The sequence below is a fragment of the Lycium barbarum genome, chromosome 5 (assembly GCF_019175385.1).
Source record: "Lycium barbarum isolate Lr01 chromosome 5, ASM1917538v2, whole genome shotgun sequence".
Taxonomy (NCBI): Eukaryota; Viridiplantae; Streptophyta; class Magnoliopsida; order Solanales; family Solanaceae; genus Lycium; species Lycium barbarum.
In genome coordinates this window covers 139,643,355-139,664,844 of record NC_083341.1, presented here as the reverse complement: position 1 = coordinate 139,664,844, position 21,490 = coordinate 139,643,355, and the positions used below count along the sequence as shown (strand labels likewise).

The 21,490-nt window shown below is 35.4% G+C and overlaps 1 protein-coding gene across 1 annotated transcript; it reads left to right on the top strand.

Moving 5' to 3' along the window:
* The first annotated feature begins 13,435 nt into the window (after positions 1–13,435).
* Positions 13,436–15,155, top strand: LOC132642826 (F-box/FBD/LRR-repeat protein At1g13570-like). Its single transcript, XM_060359851.1, has 3 exons — positions 13,436–14,302; positions 14,393–14,551; positions 14,645–15,155. The coding sequence occupies exons 1-3, from the start codon at positions 13,712–13,714 to the stop codon at positions 14,795–14,797; spliced, it is 903 nt and encodes a 300-aa protein (XP_060215834.1). The 5' UTR covers positions 13,436–13,711; the 3' UTR covers positions 14,798–15,155.
* Positions 15,156–21,490: the final 6,335 nt, after the last annotated feature.

Here is a 21,490-nt window from a genome sequence, read left to right as displayed (position 1 = left end):
TTAATGGCGGAATGAGATAGAAAAGAGTACATGACCTTTTTAATATACAACGTAATTTTTATGTTTTTTTTTTATCTCACTCGCCATTCGCTTTGGCCCTGATATATTTGCTTTCGCGCTGGAAATCGCTATTCACTTAATTATCAAGATACCAAAAACAATACTAAAAGTCGAGCTCGTCGCACGGGGCTTTGCCTAGTGCGGGCTATCTCTCCTGTGTGGTTTGGGAGGCTATTACACAGGAGCGGGGTTTACCCTGTGCACACCCGAAGGGTAGCGGCTGCGGGTTTCCTTGCCATTAAAAAAAAAATACTAAAAGTCTTTCTAAATAAAGAATGAAAGGCAAGTTTAAAAGAGATCTTAGAGAGTTTATCTCATTTATATAGTATTTTAATTTTCTTATTAAGTTATTTTTTGTCATCATATCATTATTTAATTGTTGCGAGGATGTAATTAAAGTCTAAATTGCGTGCTTTTCACTTTTGATGCGGCGCTTGTGTCGGATCCTCCGAAAATATGCTACTTTTGGAAAATCCTACATGCACCCATTGACATTTTTAAAGAGTCTGAGCAACATAGATTAAAGTAGCTCATATGCATGAATGGATTTTTCTTGCTTTGCAAAAATGAATTTTTTCAATTATATTTCATTATTATAGGGTTAATAGCACTTTTGGTCTCTTAGTTATTGATAAATTATGATTTAAGTAAATACATTTAACTTTCAGTTACTTGAAATGTGCACTTTTGATTCCTTTCCTTGTGAATAATCACAAATTTTCTAAAATATTAACCACTTCACCATTTACTAGTCATGTGTTATGTACTTATGTTAAATTTATGTTGTTACTCCATATTTGAAGGTAACGTACATTTAATAATAATCTAAATATAATATATTTCCTGCAAAAAAGGAATAAAAACCACACAATTTAATTAATTAAAGATTAGATATGTTGAGTCTCATATCACAAGGACTAAATTTCGAACTTCATAAATGAGGGACCAAAAGTCCTAAATATTAGCTAACAATTTGTTATATAAATAAGAGTTATTATGTAGCCCTAAGGCCAAAATTTTAGAATCATATAACTCTTAGCAACAGTGCACTGCTCTGCCGCTCCCTTGCTTCTTTCTAACTATTTTGTAAGTTTTTTTTTTTCGTAAGTTTTTTTTTTACTTATGTATTTTTCTTTCTTCAATATCTGTTATGCATTTTTTTACGTCACCCTATATAACTTAGGGCTCGTTTGGTATAAGGGATAAGATAAATAATCTCAGGATTATTTTGAGATGAGTTTATCCACGTTTCGTTGGGACAAAATCGCGATATAACTAATCTCGGAATTAGTTATCCCGGAATTGTAGTGTTATTTTATTCCTGTGGGAGGGTGGAATAACTAATCCCGGGATAAGTTATCCTGGAATAACTTTTTTCCAACCAAACGACCCCTTACAGTTAAATTTTTCTAGATAAGCTATAAATTTCTTTGAGTTTTTGCTTCTGTAGTTATGTTTGTTTTTGTTTTGTTTGGTGATTTTAATTTTGATGAGAAGAATTGACTTTGGAATTGAAGAATTTTTTTTTTTTTACTCAGAACTCATATATTTCTTAGGACCCGTTTGGATATGGATTTTTTCCTCTTTCCAAAACAGCTTTTGGTTATATCGTTGGACATAATTTGTGAGAAAAAAAAATTGAAGATGAGTTTCAAGAAGACCAGTTTTTCAAGTGATTTTTTTTTTTCCATTCACAAAACTTCTATTCTTTTTATTAAAGTTACTTGCATGTCCAAACACTACTGCAACTTCGAAAACCCTTTTTCAACTTTTTTTCTTTTCTAATTAGTCTTCCGACAAAGAGAGAAAACATGAATGTTTTTTTCTCTTTCAAAGAGATTCTGTCTCGGAATCGTGCCTTGAGGGGGATGCTGCCAATCCTACCGAGGACTTTATGGATTTCTTTTTCGAGAAGCGAGACGAACTCGACAAAAACCCCGAATGGGGCCCGACAGAGAGACATAAAGGAGATCGACCAACCCAACCGGCGATTTCTGACAAGTCTTTCTAAATTGGAAGAGCAAGAAGCGGAACTAGAAGAAAACTTTCTTCCTCTTTATGGATAACCAATTCATTTTCCAATATAGTTGAGAGACTTTACCCAAGAAATGAGTCAAAAAAATGGAAAGATCGGAACATGGGAATAGATCTGATACCAATACGGACTACCTATTTCAATTGTTGTGCTTTCTGAAATATTTAAGTATAAAATTTCTTGTTTCTTTTTTTTTTTTTTTGAATTTACAAGACGATTTTTGCCAGACTTGTAATGAATATCAAAGTGAAATTCCCAATTAAAGAGTTTTTAATATAGGAGTACTTGCTTTTATATTACTTCACAGGATCATAAGGCGGTTTAATATTTGATAGTTTTACGAGGAATAAATAGAATTTTTTGATGTTACCTAAAGTATAGGAGTATTGTCATAAGTATTTGCCACTTAGGGTATGTTCGAATGTATATAAAAAGGATTAGTTTTTTTAGAATTCTTACTATTAGATACAACAACAACAGACCCAGTGTAAGTTCCACAAGTGGGGTCTGGGGAGGGTAGGATATGATGTACGCAACCCTTACCTCTACCTTTTTGGGGATTGAGAGGCTGTTTCTGATAGACCCTCGGCTCCGAAGAAATGTAACCGAAGCAGGAATGTAGGAAAGGAAAAGAGATAACAAAATAGCAAATGCGCAAAACAAATGTAGTAGCAGATATCAATACACAGTAGTGAAAAGAAACTACGTAACTATCTAAAACATACGATTACAAGCACGACAACACTCTGGTAACTACTAACCCCCTACCTTAATCCTCGACCTCCATACCTTCCTATCTAAGGTCATGTCCTCAATCAACTAGAGTTGTGCCATGTCCTGTCTAATCACCTCCCCCAGTTCTTCTTCGGCCTACGTACCTCTACCTCTCCTAACTCCTGATATAGCCAACCTCTCACACCTCCTCATTGGCGCATTCTCGTCCCTGCTCTTCACATGTCTGAACCATCTTAGCCTCGTTTCTCTCATAAAAAGTACCTAAAGATTCATAGTGAACTTCGATGGGAGTTTCTCTTGAAGCAGTAACGCGTTGATCTAGTCGCCACTGGAGCCACAAAGGACTATCTAAATTGATTCGTTTCTGCCAATAAGACCCAATTGTTTGGTACGATGGGAACTATTTCTGAAACTGTTTTTCAATTTTTCCATATTTGGTTGGTCAAAATGTACCTAAAAATGTTTCAGGAAAATGACTTCCCCGGTAGAAGTAGACAAAATTGTAATATAATCAATATTTTGGTACTTGCCAAACAACATAAAATAAGTAAGAAAACAACTAATTTCCAGAAAATAGTTTCTCTCGTACCAAACACACCCTTGGTGTCATTATTGCGATATAATATCTTTATATTATTTGATATTATTTGGTAGCATATTTGTAGGGAGATAATTACCATATATTAGTTAGTTTCCTTGTTTCACTAGGGTTCAAGATTGTATCCTATATATATTCTCTCTTGGTGAATGAATGAAATAAGTCAAGATTGTATAGTTTCTACATGGTATCAGGCAACACGTTTTTTTTCTTCTCTTCATCGTAAATTGCCATGGCCGGTGACGCCGTACCTCCTCCACCACCACCCAAAATTGAGTCTAATTCTCCCTATTTTCTCGGTCCTCAAGACCGACCCGGGGACTATATCACGCCTACTCGTTTCAAGGGCGCATCAAATAACGCTGCCGTCGATCAGCACTTTACTTCCGATCAATGGAAGGCTATTACGGGATTTTTTGGTAATGATACAATTCCCGAAAATTGCTTGAATGGTAAGTTTGATGTTTTTTCTTGGATTATTGACACTGGTGCTACTCATCATGTTACCGGTGAGAAATCTTGGTTGTTTGATGTCCATACTGTTGATTGTCCCATTGGTTTGCCTAATGGTGAAAAGGTGTTTGCTTCTTTGGAAGGTTCTGTTCGACTGTCAGATAAAATCACCTTACATCATGTCCTTTATGTTCCTTATTTACGTTGCAACTTACTCTCCGTCCCCCAACTTACTGATAATTTACATACTATTGTCTCTTTTAATTCTTATATGTGTGCTATTCATGACCCACTGAAGAAGCTGATTGGAACGAGAGTTAGGAGGGACGGACTATACTATTTTAGCAAACCGGACGTGGTGCAACATGTGTCTACTGTCGTGGCAACGTCCGTATTGGAATTGTGGCATCGACGATTGGGGCATCCTTCCGAGAGAGTAGTTAAGTTGCTTCCTCATGTCAGTAGTGATAAGAGTAGTTTAGCAAAGGATTGTGAAGTGTGTTTACGTGCTAAGCATCCTAGAGACAAATTTCCTTTAAGTGATATTAATGCATCTAGAATATTTGAGAAAATACATTATGATTTGTGGGGCCCATATCGCCATGTTTCGTCGTGTGGAGCTCGTTATTTTTTAACAATTGTTGATGATTTTCCCGAGCTGTTTGGATTTACTTGTTGGTTGATAAAACATAAGTGTTTCCGATGTTTATGGCTTTTGTTGCTATGGTTGATCGACAATTTAATCAAACAATTAAAGTTGTACAAAGTGATAATGGTACAGAATTTAATTGTTTGATCGATTATTTTTCCGCCACTGGTATTTTGTTTCAAACCTCTTGTGTGGGTACTTCGCAACAGAATGGGAGGGTAGAGAGGAAGCATAAACATGTGTTGAATGTTGCGAGGGCTCTCAGATTTCAGGCCAATTTGCCTATTTTTTTTCTAGGGTGAATGTGTTCTTGCTGCATCTCATCTCATAAATCGTACCCCCACACCCAAATTGGAAAATAAAATACCTTTTGAAATTTTATTCAATAAACCTCCTTCTTTTGATGCTATTCGTACTTTTAGGTGTTTGTGCTTTGCTCATAATCAAAAAACTCAGGGTGACAAATTTGCTAGTCGGAGCAGAAAGTGTTTGTTTGTGGGATATCCATTTGGTAAGAAGGGGTGGCGGTTATTTGATCTTGATACGAAGGAATTTTTTGTCTCTCGTGATGTAAAGTTTGTGGAGGATGTGTTTCCTTTTGCTTGTCCGGAAGATGTTAATATTTCGTCTAGTTTTTTTGATGAGGGTGCTGAAATTGATCGTGATTTTATGGTGTACGGGGATGAATTAGGGGGCGAAGTTGATAGTTCGGAGGCTGCCGAGCAGCAGCCGCAAACCACTGCCCAACCAGCGCCTGCTGGCAGCCAGGCCGAGCTGCAGCCAGCGGCCACTGTCCAGCCCGCTGGGAACCCAGCGCCAGCTGCCAGCGAGGCTGAGCGGCTGCCAACAGCCACTGCACAGCCCGCTGGGAACCCAGCGCCCGCTGGCAGCGCGGGGGGGGGGGGGGGGCAGCAACACCATACCCTAGTCACGAATGTGGAAGGTGGCTTGGGGCGTGGTTTTTGGGAGAAACTTCCCTCTGTTGTGCTTCGTGATTATGTGACACACTCAGTTTTTGCTAATAGTCCGTCCCCTACAACTCCTGTTAACAATCAATCCTCAGGTACTCCCTATCCTTTGGCACACTATATTAATTGTGACAATTTTCTGTAAATTATGTAAGTTTCTTGCAGCTATTATTTCGGGTAAGGATCTTAAGACCTTCAAAGAAGCCATGAAACACGAAGGTTGGAGACATTCAATGAAAGAAGAGATACGTGCATTGGAAGAAAATGATACATGGACTTTGGAACATCTTCCTCCGGGTAAGAAAGCACTTGGTAATCAGTGGGTGTACAAGACCAAGTTTTTGTCAAATGGAGATGTGGAACGGCTCAAATTGCGCTTGGTTGTGTTGGGAAATCATCAACAAGCGGGGATTGACTACAATGAAACTTTTGCTCCGGTCACCAAGATGACTACTGTTCGAGCCTTCCTAGTCATTGCAGCATCCAAAAATTGGGAACGTCACCAAATGGATGTTCATAATGCCTTTTTACATGGTGACCTTGATGAGGAGGTGTATATGAAGCTCCCTCCCGGGTTTGAAAGTCCAGATCCTACGTTGGTGTGTCGTTTGCGCAAATCGCTGTATGGGTTGAAACAGGCCCCTAGATGTTGGTTTGCAAAATTGGTGACTGCTTTGAAAGGGTACGGTTTCCTTGAATCTTATTCTGATTATTCTCTTTTTACATTTACTAGAGGGAATATTCAGATTAATATCTTGGTTTATGTTGATGATCTTATTATTTCTGGGAATGATTCCACTGCACTTGCAACTTTCAAAGCTTATTTGAGTGATTGTTTCAAAATGAAAGACCTTGGGTCTCTCAAATATTTTTTGGGTATTGAAGTAGCTCGTAGTTCATCAGGGTTGTTTTTGTGTCAACGCAAGTATACTCTTTGTCATACCCCATTTTAACCGGGTTAATGTACAGTACAACATATTGGTGATTCCTCTTTGCTTAAAATTAAGGAGTCGCCACCTAATTATTTACGGTGAATTAGGACACCTAAAGTTAATTAAAGTAATTTATCTAAAGTTGATTTTAAAGTCTACGAAACCAAAAGATCTGAGTAAGGGTTCAATTAGTCTAAAGGGAAGGTATTAGGCACCCTTTAAGACCCATTAATAATGGTTAACCGACCGGACTTATGATTAATTAGGCTAAGTGTAAACATAGCATTATGAAAAAAAAACATAGCTTTGTAAATGTGGCTAAAGTTATATATAGACCTGTAAGAATGCTATTTAAAGGAGGACTTGTAGAAAAACAATTATTTGTATAAAAGAAGATTTTGAATGCTATTTAAAAGTAAGAATTACAAAAGACTATTAGCTCAATATAGACTATGTAAGGATTATTTTAGCAAATATATGTTTCAAACGTAAAAAAAAAAGAGCTAAAGTGAAGAAGTTATCCACAGAACTAGCTTGCCTTTTTATTTCTTCAAAACAAGCTAACATTAGTGTATAATTTATGATGTTTTGAAAATCCTAAGATGGTAAGAATGAAAAATAATTCCTTTAAACCAAGAATGGGTAGGCATGCTATTTGAATGTCAATTATTCTAACATAAAAGAATATTATAGATGTCATAAATAATATAACATAAAAAGGGAATGATATCTACAGAGCTAATAATCAGTTTTCTCACTATACTACCCATTATGCTAGAGCTAGCCTACTAATTCACTAGAATTCACCTAAATTAGGAAAAAAACAAAATAAGATGAGATGTTAGTCATACAAAGCAGAAAAAATACATAACAATAAAAATAAGGAAGAGATGAAAAGGTCAAATGGATCTGGCCCATTTATTAAGGCCCAACTGCTGCAAACTATTCACGTTATTGGGCTTAAGCCCAATAGATTTCTTTACATTGCTGTTGTGGGCTATCCCTGTTTATTGGGCTTTGGTCCAGATTTTTTTATTGCTGCTGCGGATAGAACTGATAGGCTGACTCGAGAAGAAGAATTTTGTTGGGCTTTGGCCCAACACCGAATGCGGAGATGACGAGTCCCTTGGGCTCGTATACGAGATGTCATGCATAAAAAATGGAAAGAAAATGATTAGTATATAATCGATGAATAAGATTAAACACGTAAAATATACACTCAGAACAAATCAGTAGATTATGTATATAATGCGTATATCCAAGTATATCTCATGTATACACATTCATAAAGATGTATAGAGGGTATCCAATGTAAGCATATTCATGAGAATATGGGATCTTCCTAACTATCCAACAAACATATTCCTCCAACAAAAATAGAGTCGAACATAGAGGTATACTTCACAAATTTGAGTCACATATTAAGGCTGGCAGAAATAGCCAGTATGTTTAAAAGATAGCTAGATTGATGGAAATATAAAACATCTAACCACTTGAATTCAATCGAACCAGATCCTATTTTTTAGACCAGACAATGATGCATGAAAAATACACAAATTAGACTTCTAAATATAATCCCGTCAGTAGCTAATAAAGTTCTTGCTCCAGATTCATTCTAAGACTACAAACAGTAAGATTAATGTCTTAAACAGCCTTTGTCGCATGCGAGCAACACAATTTATAATCAGATATCTTAACAACATTAACAAGCAAGAACTTGACCAAATAGAAAGTGAAGCTGAAAAAAATGGCTAAAGTGCAACAGCAGGTGCATTGTTTTGCACCATCAGAATGCAGTCTCTCAATTGCATTTAGAATTTGAAATTCCCCTCAAAGTGTAGTCTTTGTTTTATCAAAGTAATACTACATTCACAGCAAACAACAAGCAGGCACAGTTTAAAGTAGACTAACTGATCCTTTCCAAAAATGCACAAATTATTATGCTGAAATGATGATTAAAATGCAGCCAGAAAGCCTCAAATTCAGCAGACCACAACAATAGCAGCAAGGCAAGAACTATGCAGGTGACAATCTTGTCCCAACTGAATGTCAACAAATAGAGGAATTGGAGACTACATAGGACTGATGTTTAATCAAAACAGAAGAACAGAGAAACCTATTAATAGCCAACATTGTTACTATACTTAGGCCAATGAACATATGAGAGGAATCTGACTATTAAAGTTATCTTAGATGACAATATGCTTGCCAAACATAAGTATCTTAGATGGCCAAAGTCAGTTTCAATCTATTTGCTTGAAAGATATTAGAACAGATAAGAAATGTGGGCTTAACTAATCTAACTATCAGTGATCCTTGTTAAAATATTAAGACAGATCCTAGTAACTTAGACCAAACAAGGTTTACATTGCTGCTTCAGCATTACCAAATCAAGATGAAAAATGCACTAAGCCTAACAATGATCATAGACAGGGGAAAAATGATATTGAATCAAGCAGGCAAGTCTAGAGGCTTAATGTATCGAAGCATAAGATCAATGAGAAACAAATTCCTGTTTTGCATCTATGTTGCACTTAATAGGTAAAACTAATTCTTGAACTTCTAACCAGTCATGCTAAACTATCAATAGACAGTCTACAAGCAAATCAGAACTAGAGTTCAAACAAAGTCTGGAAAGATGAGGAACCATACAATCATTCTTTATTAAACATATAGTACATCCAATGACAACAGTTGAGCAAGACTCAAACTGTAAACACATGGACAACATTTGTAAGCATATGATTAAACAATACTCAAACTAAACTACAACTTACTGACTTAAAACAGGGCAAGCACTTAACTCATAAGACTCAGATGTTTAGTCCCAAGTAAGTTACTGAAAAGTCAAAACAAGTATAAAGCAGTTCAAACAACACTCAGGCACAAGCCAGACCTTAAACTATCATTGATATATCATAAACCACAAAAAAAAAAAAAATAGATAAGTGCACAGATATTGACTAATCATGTGTGTTTGAGGCAGAAGGTTGAGCAGTTTCTGTTCAGAGAAACAAAAGAGTAGAAGAACAGTTGGGGAAAAGATTTCTAGACATAGGATGCATGATCAAATGCAGTTCACAATACTTAAGCTAGATGAAATCCTTTGGAGGCCATGTGATCACACAGAACAAACATACAGAGTGTTTTAACTAGGATAAGAAACAGGAGAGGAGAAAGCACACAAGAAAATAAGTCAAAAAAGGAGCAGGAGTGTCATGCAAAAGTTAGAAGGAAACAGTGGCACAGAGTAGCATGGGTATGCAGCAGCCAAGATGAAAGAAAACAGGCAAGTTACAGCATGTTTGGAGGGGAGGGGTTATGCAAAAGCAAGCATGAGGCAGTGACAAACCATAAATGGAGATGCCTGGTATTTCAACTAACAGAAACAGTATCAAGGGGGTACTAACTTAATTGAACACAATTGCACTTATAGAGTTTATACATGAATTATGGTAGATGACATATACTATCATACTTGCACACTAGGATAAGAATCATTCTGGTTTTGACTAGGAAAAAGCCAAGGTATCAAACTTGTTTCGAATATGTGCATGCTGCTAGGTCAAGTTGACAGACTCTGAGATCAGACAAATGAATTGTTGACTTCATGGATTCGACAACTACTATAATGCAGAGGTTTAAGCATAATCTAAGTGTGACAACAAAGCAGTGGTTAAGCAGTTTTAGAACATAGACACGCAAATAAGTAATCCCAGGCAATTCAGATGAGAAGACTAAGAAAGGCTATTCGAGATAAAGCTGCTGAGATGCCAACAGTTAGGCAAAACATTTAGGTAAGCAGGATTAGTATTATTTCTTTTTTTTGACATTTTCAGACTTTGATTAAGAGTTAAACATGTGGAATGATAACATAGTCTCATATTATTCAAATTTGCAGGGAAAGACTAACACGCACAGATTCAAGAGGGCAGGGAAGTAAACAGTGTTGGGTAAAGCACAAAGCGATGATCACACACGTACATAGATATCAAGTTACATGAATTGAATCAACATGAGTTTGATTGAAGAATACACTGACTTTAAACACCAAAATCACCTTAAACGAAAACCAGCAAATGACTAAACTAATCTAAACAGGTCCAAACAAACATGACTATGTCAAATTAGAGATCAAACACCATCATCATAATCATCCCCAAGTAAACTCGTACGAACATCTAAACGCCAACAAAACTGAAATTAAACTAAACAAAAATTATGACCTAAACAAATAGATTCTGTCAACTTCTAAACTGCAAAACCCGAACTAAATTAAGACACAATCATACAAACATCATTAGAACCAAAATCAAACCAACCAATCCTGAACATGCTCGATACTACAAGTCATAAACTAAGATTCAACCCAATGAAACAAGGAGGCGTGAACATGTAACTACTTCTTAACCTACTAAACTGAAATTAAACTACTTAAAGAAAGATCGTTTACCTTCTTCGAGTGCAGTGAACTAGGCTCGATCCACAGATTTACACTCGAACAGATTCGAATCCCAGTTCGAAACGAATCCGAAAGTTTTCGTGTGAGAAAATGTTTAAGAACGGGTGAAAATGATTTATCAAATGGTATGAAGTTTGGAGTAGGCTACTGATAAAAAAAAAATCTCTGAAAACGTTGAGTAATTCCCGGCTAAAGTTCACCGGAAAGAAAATCAAATTTGGAAGATGGTGGGTCTCTCCCAAAACACTGAATCCCCTCCCTTTTTTATGGGAAAAAATGGAGGAGCGTATTGGAGTGGCGGTGAGTGGAGAGTGGGGTAGCGGCAGTGAGTGGAGTGTGGGAGCGGGGTGCGGCGATGAGTGGAGGAGAGGAGCGGTGTGGGGTAAGGAATGATGAAGGAAGGGAGTGGGGAAAAGGGAAGAGGAGCGGCGGTGGTGGGGTGAGTAAGACGAGGGAGATGAGGCGGAGGAAAAGGGGAAAAGAAAGAGAGAGATGAAAGAGGCGGAAAGAAGAAGAGAAAGAGAGAGAATTAGGTATTTAGGGTAAAATAAGTGGGCTGGACCGGGTCTGATAATTTTGGCCGGGTAGGAAAAATGTGGGTTGGTTGAATTAATTAGAGTATAGGCTGATAATTTGGGTCATTTATTTGGGCTGAAATTGTTGATCCTTCCTCCTCCATCTTAATTATTCTTGGGCTTCTAATTTAATAACTAGTACACTTATATTATGTTAATTAATGATTAATATGTAGAAAAATAAAAGACTTGATAAAGTATAATTAATTTAACGAATACAAAAATCCGAAAATAAAATGATGACGAACCATTTAAAATTTGTGATAAAGTAATACTAGTAATGTTAGATAGTAAAATAGTGAAAATTAATAATAGTGAAAATAAAGTGTTTAGCTCGTCAATGAATTTAGAAGTTCCAATAAATAAATTGAAATAAAGGAGGGACAAAATTGGGTGTCAACACTCTTGATATTATCTCTGAAGCAGGATTGTTAGGTGCAAAGCCAAGTGGGTTCCCTATTGAGCAAAATCATAAACTTGTCCTTGCAAATGGAGATTTGTTGTCGGATCCGGAGGTCTACCGTAGATTAGTCGGGCGTTTGATTTATTTGGGGGTCACTCGACCGGACTTGGCATATTCTGTTCATATTTTGTCTCAATTCATGCAAGAACCCCGGATTGAACATTAGGAAGCGGCCTTACGAGTGGTCCGTTATTTGAAAGTCACACCAGGACATGGTATTTTGTTACGTGCCGACAGTGAGTTGACTTTGCAGGGATGGTGTGATTCTGATTGGGCGGCTTGTTCGCTTACTCGTCGTTCGTTGACAGGTTGACTAGTATTTCTAGGTCAATCTCCCATCTCTTGGAAGACAAAGAAGCAGCACACAGTTTCTAGATCTTCTGCAGAGGCTGAATATAGGTCCATGGCTGCGGTCACTTGTGAGTTGAAGTGGCTGAGAGGTATGTTGTTGAGTTTAGGTATACAACATCCCAAGGCGATCAAATTGTTTTGTGATAGTCAGTCCGCTTTGCACATCGCAAAAAATCCGGTTTTCCATGAACGAACAAAGCACATTGAGGTAGATTGTCACTTTGTTCGTGATGCAATTAATGAAGGTTTGATTTCTCCGTCACACGTTTCAACATCTTCACAATTGGCAGACATTTTTACCAAAGCTCTCGGCAAAACTCAGTTTGACTTCTTGCTTTCCAAGTTGGGCATTTTTGATTCTCATGCTCCAACTTGAGGGGGGGTATTGCGATATAATATCTTTATATTATTTGATATTATTTGGTAGCATATTTGTAGGGAGATAATTACCATATATTAGTTAGTTTCCTTGTTTCACTAGGATCTTAGTTTCCTTGTTTCACTAGGGTTCAAGATTGTATCTTATATATATTCTCTCTTGGTGAATGAATGAAATAAGTCAAGATTGTATAGTTTCTACAGTCATGCTTTCCTTTTGCCCTTTTTTATGTTTTTTTTTCCCTATTTGAGACATAATAGTCTCTTTATGTCTTAGAGAATGCATGAAACTTTTTGTTGATCATGCTGTTTTATTTGGTATCTATTGTATTTTTATTCCGTGTTTTTCTTTTGTATTTATTTCATATGTGAAAAAATAGAGCTGATTACGTTGGTGTATTTTGTTCTCATTCATATGAAGATATGTCTCCAAAACGTGTCAAAATAAATGAATCAGACACAAGCGCGAAATCAATTGCTGGTGAAGATATAATCAGTGACTTGCCAAGGCATGTAATAGATTGCATTTTAGGGAAAATGCCTATTCGTGAAGCTGTAAGAACGAGTGTTCTCAATACAAGAAAGTATAGAAATCGCAACAATTTTTTTTATATTTGGCAACAACTTAGTTTTATTGTTGGCAAATGTTTTTTTTGTTGCCAAAGAATTTAATTTTGTTGCCATAGTATTGATTATTGTTGCAAAAATTACTTTTGGCAACAAAAAAAAAAGTTGTTGCACGTTGTTGCAATAACGGCCGTTGGGAAAAATTCATGCAACAATTTTTTTTTTTGTTGTCAAAAATACTTTTTGCAACAATAAACAATCTATGGCAACAAAATTTTTTTTGTTGCCAAATATATTTTTTCTTGTAGTGCGATCTGTCAAAGAAGTGGACGTTGTACTGCTCAACCATTCCCGAGTTGGTTTTTGATGACCAATTCTGCAAAGAACTTCTAAACTTTGCCGCTGCCCAGAAGAAAATTTGTATATTACATGAACTTGAGCTCGAGCTCAAGTACCAATTGGACGAAATTGTCACCAGGTTTCTTATGTTTCATCCTGGTCGAATAGAGAAATTTAAAGTATTTGTTCCTAATTTCAAATCAACAAGAGTTCCTAATATTAACAAATGGATTCGAAAATTATCTCAGAAAACTATCAAGAAATTAGCCTTAGGATACAAGAAGCAAACTGTGGGTCATAAGTTACCTCCGTATTTCTTTTCTTGTCTGGACTTGACATATTTGAAGCTTCGTAATTTTCATTTTTCGCCTGCACAACCAGAGTTTAAAGGCTTCCTATATCTTGACCAATTAGAGCTTTTTGGTGTTCATTTTGTAAACGACTGTTTTGAAAGTTTTCTCTCCAGCTGCCCCGTTCTTCAAAGGCTAGTGTTACACGGGTGTTCTGGTGTTCATTATTTTAATATAGGTGGTTCTAAACTCCAGCAGTTGTTCGTCAAGGTCGATGATGATTTCAAATCAATCTCCTTAGAAAATGCTCCTAACTTGACTGAAGTTTCTGTTACTCTGGACAAAGTTGTAATAGGCCTGGAAGGCAATCCAAAATTTGGTTTGGTTAACATTGTGGATGGCTTGTCTAGAGTTGAAATACTTCGTCTAAATGGAAAGTTTCTACAGGTTAGTACCTACTGAAATTACTTATACATTTCTCTATTTTCATTTTATTTAATCTAATGAAAATGTGTTTTCGCATATCATTTTTTTCAGCTCCTAGCTGAACCTCCAGTTCTGCCTATTCTATCGACATCGCTAGACTCTCTAAATATTATTGAACTCAAAGGTGTAAACTTTATGAACTTTGATGAGATCTCTGCTGTTGTCTGCTTGATTAGAAGTGCTTCGAATTTGCACGAACTTCATATTGAGGTAAGTCGTAATTCCATCTAATTTATGGTTTCAAAAAAAATAAAAAATGAAATGAGTAAGCACTTGTTAGGCTTCTGTTATGTTTCCATGTAGGCTTCTACGGTCGAGCTAAACCAAGAGCAAGTGTCAGGTTATCTAAAACTCCTAAACTGCACAAAATTTCCCCTTGGCAAACTTCATCTGGTCAAGTTAACTAATATCTCAAGTTTCGTTCCCGAGTTTGAGTTTATCCGGTTCCTTCTTTAGCTCGCCTTCACTTGCGACAATGAGCATCGAGGATGCTCCACAACTTGAACCTATAGAAGCATTGGGAGTTGCTAGGAAGTTGCTCCGGTTACGGGTACCATTAGCAGTGAGCATAGATTTTTCTTATAAAGTGTCATAATATTATTTTCAGGGAACTGGCATTATTTAGCCACATCAGATACTATTTGTTCGTGTGGGGACAAATGCAGATGTTATTGTTCTAGTAAAAGACTGATTTCAACATTTTGTTCAAATTTAAGGTTGCTGCAAAGAAAAACTGATTGCAGAGAGTTACCAATTCCTTATGGACAGACTTGTTGGTGCTAATTTTGTACATTGGTTTTTTTGGTAAAACTATCTTCTGGAAAAGAAAGTATTACTCTCTTACATTTACTTAATTTATAGGAGTATATTTCATTGTACAAAGGATTCCTCCTCCTTATGTTCTTGTTACACTATTGTTGCCTGGTTGTTAATCTAACACTAGGAACAAAATGTATAGTTGCACCTAGATTAGCCCTTATTTTTTTGGATTTGGAAGCTACATACATGTTAAGTGTTGCATCAGTCCAACACTCAAATAGGACTTTGTAGTTATTGCTTGGAATTATGTGTTTCGTCTAAATGCTAGGAGCATCTGCAAGTTCTCTATAATAATTCACTTTCATTTTCACTTGATATCAATAATTAATTCTAACATAGGTAACTTATAGTCATTGAAACTTTTTTTTACTCATTGAAACTAAGTTTCAATAAAAGAAGGGATAAGACATCAATACCCCCTAAACTATATCCGAAGTTCCAACGACATACCTTTCTTTTTTGGGGGTCTTATTACCCCCGTAAACTTTTTAAAAATAGAATAGTTATCACCAGGGGCGATTTGTGGACACATGGTCTCTCCGTTAAACTAGGTATTTTATATATATATTTTTGAAAATTGATATACTATTAACTGCTGGAATACATGTTACAAGGAGGCTAATTGGTACACTTGGTTGAAGGTTGAGTTATTTACTTAGAGGACTAGGGATCAATTCCACTTAATACATTTTTTTCCTTTTCTTTTTTTAGTGGTGAACCCATGTTCTAGAAATCCCAGATTCTCCTCTCGTTATCACCCTTTTTAAAAAAAAAATCCCTATTTTTTCGCCCTTTCTTCTTCTCTTTCTTGTGCAAGCCAACCATGGCTGACCCTTTACGTTCATTTTTTTTTTCTCTTTTCTTTTCTTTTCCTTTATTTTTCTTCTTCATCATGATCATCTATGGAAACATTGATGTAAGCCCATGTGTTTTGAAGCCCCAATTTCGTAAATCTATAAAATATTGTTCTCAATTTTTTCGGCGAGATTCAGAACACATGGCCGGAATTTGAAATTCCAGCGACAAAATCTATTCTCAATCTCATATTTTCCATGGTCGGAAATAATGGATGGAGATTCTCCGGCGTTAACAAGAACTTTTGAAAAAAGAATTTATTTATTTTAAAAAAAAACTTTAAGCTTTAGTTATAATTAATTAGGTGTAATTAAATGTGAAGTACTCAATTAAAAAATGACACTGGTATAAGTTAATCAGATTTTATGCTTCTCACTCTCCCAAAGATAGTGAAATACACTGCCCTTATTACGTCAGCGCTTAGGGTGGTATTTATTTTGTTTTAAAAAAATTAGGGGGCTAATAGACCCCCGAAAAGGAAAGGTGTATCATTGGAACTTCGGGTATAGTTAGGGGGTATTAAATTACACAAAGTATCTGTAAGGACCCCACCGCCTGGGTCGCCCAGGACCGGTGAGTAGACCCCTTGCGGGCCCCCTCCATGACCTCAATTGGTGAGAGTCGTCTCCTTCGGGAGGACAAAAGGATTGAGGTCACGGGTTCGAAGTGCTGCAGCACGCAGCGAACTGGTGTGATTTCCTGTCCATACAATACCTGAGTATGTCAAGCATGCATGTCATGGAGGGGGCCCGCAAGGGGTCTACTCACCGGTCCTGGGCGACCCAGGCGGTGGGGTCCTTACAGTATCCAAGTAGTTTCATCTTTTCCTACTTAATATATTGTTGAGCTCCAATTTTCTGCGTTCCTTTTTTATTGTTCTTATTGGAGGAGGAGGAGGGAGGGGGACACTCGTATAAGCATGTAAAGGTCTGAAAGAATAGTCAACTATTTAAATTCTTGAAAAAAAAAAATCTTAATATGTTTACATCAGACAAAATTGTTAGGGTTTGTGTTGACTTTCCTACCTTATTTGAATTCTACCATAAATGTGTTTTACTTCAAGAAGATTTTTTTGGTAGAAAAGAACTCTTCCATAAATATCTTGGAGGAAAAGTTTTAGAATTCTATAAATTGAGGATATTTCCTTCATGGAATAACATAATAGCATCCACAATGTAGTCCCTTGGGGTTAAAAGTCTTGTTTAGGGCAGATTATTTCTCATAATTTTATGCTTTCTTTTATATCAGTTTTCTCATATGTAGGTCAATTGGCCAAACAATATTAAGATATTATGCCTTTTTAGTATAGTTTTCTTTATCGTCTTATTTATCGTCGTTCAAGGTTTGCAGTTATTAGCTTCCGCATGACGCCCTATTATTTTTATCTCAACAAAAATAGTATGACAATTTTCTTAATCTCTTGTAATGGTAGAGTGGCTGGCTTCCATTAAAATAAGCGAATAGTTTGCTTGGACTCTATTAGTGCACCCGTATAAATTTAAGGGATAATTTTTAAATATAAGGCCAAACATGAGGGACTACTTTGGTCTGTTCCTCGTAAAACATAGTAACTTTTTAGGCAGAATAACTAAAAAGTTATTCAGATCCCCTTAAACTATACCGGATCCTAATTAACCTATGTACTTGGTTTTTCTATAATCGTTAAGAACCAAATAAATTGTTACTCTTTCACGTGCAATAACTGGTCCAGCATCCAAATTACGAACTGTATAAGCTAATGATACCCCTGTTTCTTTAACACCATCCTGAAATTATATATAAAGTTCCACAAATCATAAATCCGTCGAACAAGTAACTCATATAATTTCCATGAGCTTTCAGGAGAATGAAACCTGCAATGCTCTTTGAACAGGGGCTGCACCACGGTATAGAGGGAGTAAACTTGGGTGTATGTTAACCGTTCTTGCTTGATTGGATTAAAAAGACTAAAGCTCATTCAGATAATTGAGCTTAAGCAGAAAAAAAAATCTTTGTAAACTGTAGCATGATAAAAGTAAAAATACGAGCTAATGTGGCCTAAATTATACAATGAAAACTAACGTAAGAAACTAAGAGCCATTCATCAAGTGACGGGGCGGGTCAACCGTTAGGGCAGGGGTATTTTTAGTTGAATGGTTAATTTTGGCTGAATTGGGGATTTCCACCCACTTAAGGGTACATGTGTAGGAAGAGTATATTTGATTACTTTCGCTAACAGAGAGCAAAGTTGACTAATAAACTAAAGTAGAGGGGTATATTAGACCCTTTCCCTTTAAATAATGTGCCTCTCCTAGCAAAAGTTTCGTTTATGGATGATGGTTCTTCTCCGGAGGGTGGAAAATGTGATATTGTCAAGTTTTGTGAGTCATTTTCTGTTGTCGAGCATCTCCACTTGAATCACCATAGTCTCAAGGTAAGTGTACTTCACCCCTCATTGTAATGTATTTTTCTTGTATGTAACATCTTTTGGGACTTTGAGTCATCCTTAATTTCGGCATTTTCTTCCTTAGTTCTTGGCAGCAGGCGGAGTACCAACAAGGCTTCCCTTTGATCATAACTGCGTCAAATGTCTTTACATATCTGCTATTTATTTGAATGAATGGGAGGTAGTCTCGTCTGCTCTTTGCCTGATCAAAAGTTCCCCATACTTATAATATATGGAAATTAAGGTTCTTAACCATCTCTTTTCTTGTTTAGTGGCTTTCCTGTTTTCATACTTTTTATCGTCTACAACTTAACTGATGGGTCTTTAGTGATCTTTAGATGTTTCTTTATGACGATCCTCTTGCTCTGGGATGTCTTGAAGTGGAAGATTCTCGGGTGTGACGTTTAGTCACCTCTGGGAAGTTAACCTAGAAGGTGATCTAGACACAAAGCCTGGGATGCAATTTATCAAGCTTTGTTACCCACGTCAACGGGTCAAAAATGCTGCTTGTGCCCTGGATATATTATGGTGATGATCCCTGGCAAGTATCCTGAGTCTCCTCCCAAAACAAACAGTTTGTAAATGCATATCGGCGTGCATCACCTAAAGCAGAAGTAGGCTTTAACCCTAGGCCGGCTACCTTAAGCCTTTTCTCAAGATTCTTATATATCTCTATGGAGAATTGATGTTATTGTCCCTTAGCTAGTAACAGGGATATGGACCTTCTTTTGTTACTACTCACTATGATTTTTATTATGTTATTTACTTGAATTGCATTTTTCTTTAGTTCATTCTGTTTTTGATGCAATAATGTAGAGTCCGGAGCCTAAAGGGTATAAAAATACACGGTATAAATCAAAAGAGGATGACCAAAAATTTATATACCAAAAGGGGTATATCGTGGGCTGATACACGTTATACCCCAAACTTTTTTTTCACCTGTCAGACGAAAATCGAAAAATTAAAAAAAAAAAAAATTAACCGTATAATGTGGACTGATTCACGTTATACAATATATTTTGTATAACGTGGATCAGTCCACGTTTTACAAATATATTTTGTATGACGTGGATCAGTCCACCTTTTACAAATATATTTTGTAAAACGTGGATCAATCCACGTTATAACAATATATATTTGTAAAGTGGACTGTCCACGACTGCAACTTCTTCGTTAGTGAGGCTTTAGATTTCATTCTCATGTTTACTGTTTTATATTCTATTTTCTAATTCTGAATTCTTCTAAAACTGTTCTACATTACGTATTAGATTGCTAACCACTAGAGCCTTTACAAAATTGTTTTAATTTAAATTAACTTAAATTACATTAAACAACTCTTATAATATATACAATTTAGTTAAAAAAAATTAACCTTGTTATACCCCATTTTAATCGGGTCAAAAGCGGAGTACAACATATTGGTGATTCCTATATTATTTTCATTTAAGGAGTCGCCACATAATTATTTTAATGGTGAATTAGGACACCATTAAAATAATTATGTGGCGACTTCTTAAATGAAAATAATATAGGAATCACCAATATGTTGTACTCCGCTTTTGACCCGATTAAAATGGGGTATAACAAGGTTAATTTTTTTTTTTTACTAAATTGTATATATTATAAGAGCTGTTTAATGTAATTTAAGTTAATTTAAATTAAAACAATTTTGTAAAGGCTCTAGTGGTTAGCAATCTAATACGTAATGTAGAACAGTTTTAGAAGAATTCAGAATTAGAAAATAGAATATGAAATAGTAAACATGAGAATGAAATCTAAAGCCTCACTAACGAAGAAGTTGCAGTCGTGGACAGTCCACTTTACAAATATATATTGTTATAACGTGGACTGATCCACGTTATACAAAATATATTGTATAACGTGGATCAGTCCACGTTATACGGTTAATTTTTTTTTTTTTTAATTTTTCGGTTTTCGTCTGACAGGTGAAAAAAAAGTTTGGGGTATAACGTGGATCAGCCCACGATATACCCCTTTTGGTATATAAACTTTTGGTCATCCCCTTTTGGTTTATACCGTGTATTTTTATATCCTTTAGGCTCCGGTATGCCTGTCAACCGGTTCCAACCGGAACCGGACCGGTAACCGGTTAGGAAACCGGCCGGTTCCGGTTCCAAAACCGGAACCGCCTAACCGGTTCCGGTTTAACCGGTTCCGGTTAACCGGTTTGAAGGTCCAAACCGGAACCGGTCCGGTTTGGACTCGTTAAATTTTTTTTTTTTTTTTTTTTTTGTATTATATATATATATTATAGTATTTATTTGTATATTGTAGGTATATTTACATATGTTATACAATTTTATAATTAAAGTTTAAATATTTACTGACTAACAGCCTAACAGCAAGTCAGCAATACAGAATAATGCTTTTCATACACATATATATGTATAACTTACATATACTTATATATATGTACTATATACTTATATATATGTATAACTTAATATATATATATATATATATATATACTATATGTACTTATATATATGTACTATATACTCTATATACTTATATATATGTATAACTTAATATATATACTATATATACTTATATATATGTATAACTTAATATATATACTATATATACTTATATATATGTATAACTTAATATATATACTAAATATATGTATAACTTAATATATATACTATATATATGTACTATATACTATATATAGGATAGCTTAATAGATATATAGGTATAACTTAATATATATACTATATATACATATCTACTATATATACAATATATACTATATATATTTATATAATATATATACTTATATACTATATATACTTATATATGTGTATAACTTAATATATATACTATATATACTTATATACATATCTACTATATATACAATATATACTATATATATTTATATAATATATATACTTATATACTATATATACTTATATATGTGTATAACTTAATATATATACTATATATACTTACTTATATACTATATATACTATATATACTTACTTATATACTATATATACTTACTTATATACTATATATGTACTATATAC

Bases quoted from the DNA above. Each gene is read 5' to 3' on its own strand.
- LOC132642826 (XM_060359851.1), top strand. From the start codon at position 13,712: ATGTTTCATCCTGGTCGAATAGAGAAATTTAAAGTATTTGTTCCTAAT. The intron at 14,303-14,392 runs GTTAGTACCTAC...CATTTTTTTCAG, and splicing joins TAAATGGAAAGTTTCTACAG to CTCCTAGCTGAACCTCCAGT. The intron at 14,552-14,644 runs GTAAGTCGTAAT...GTTTCCATGTAG, and splicing joins TGCACGAACTTCATATTGAG to GCTTCTACGGTCGAGCTAAA.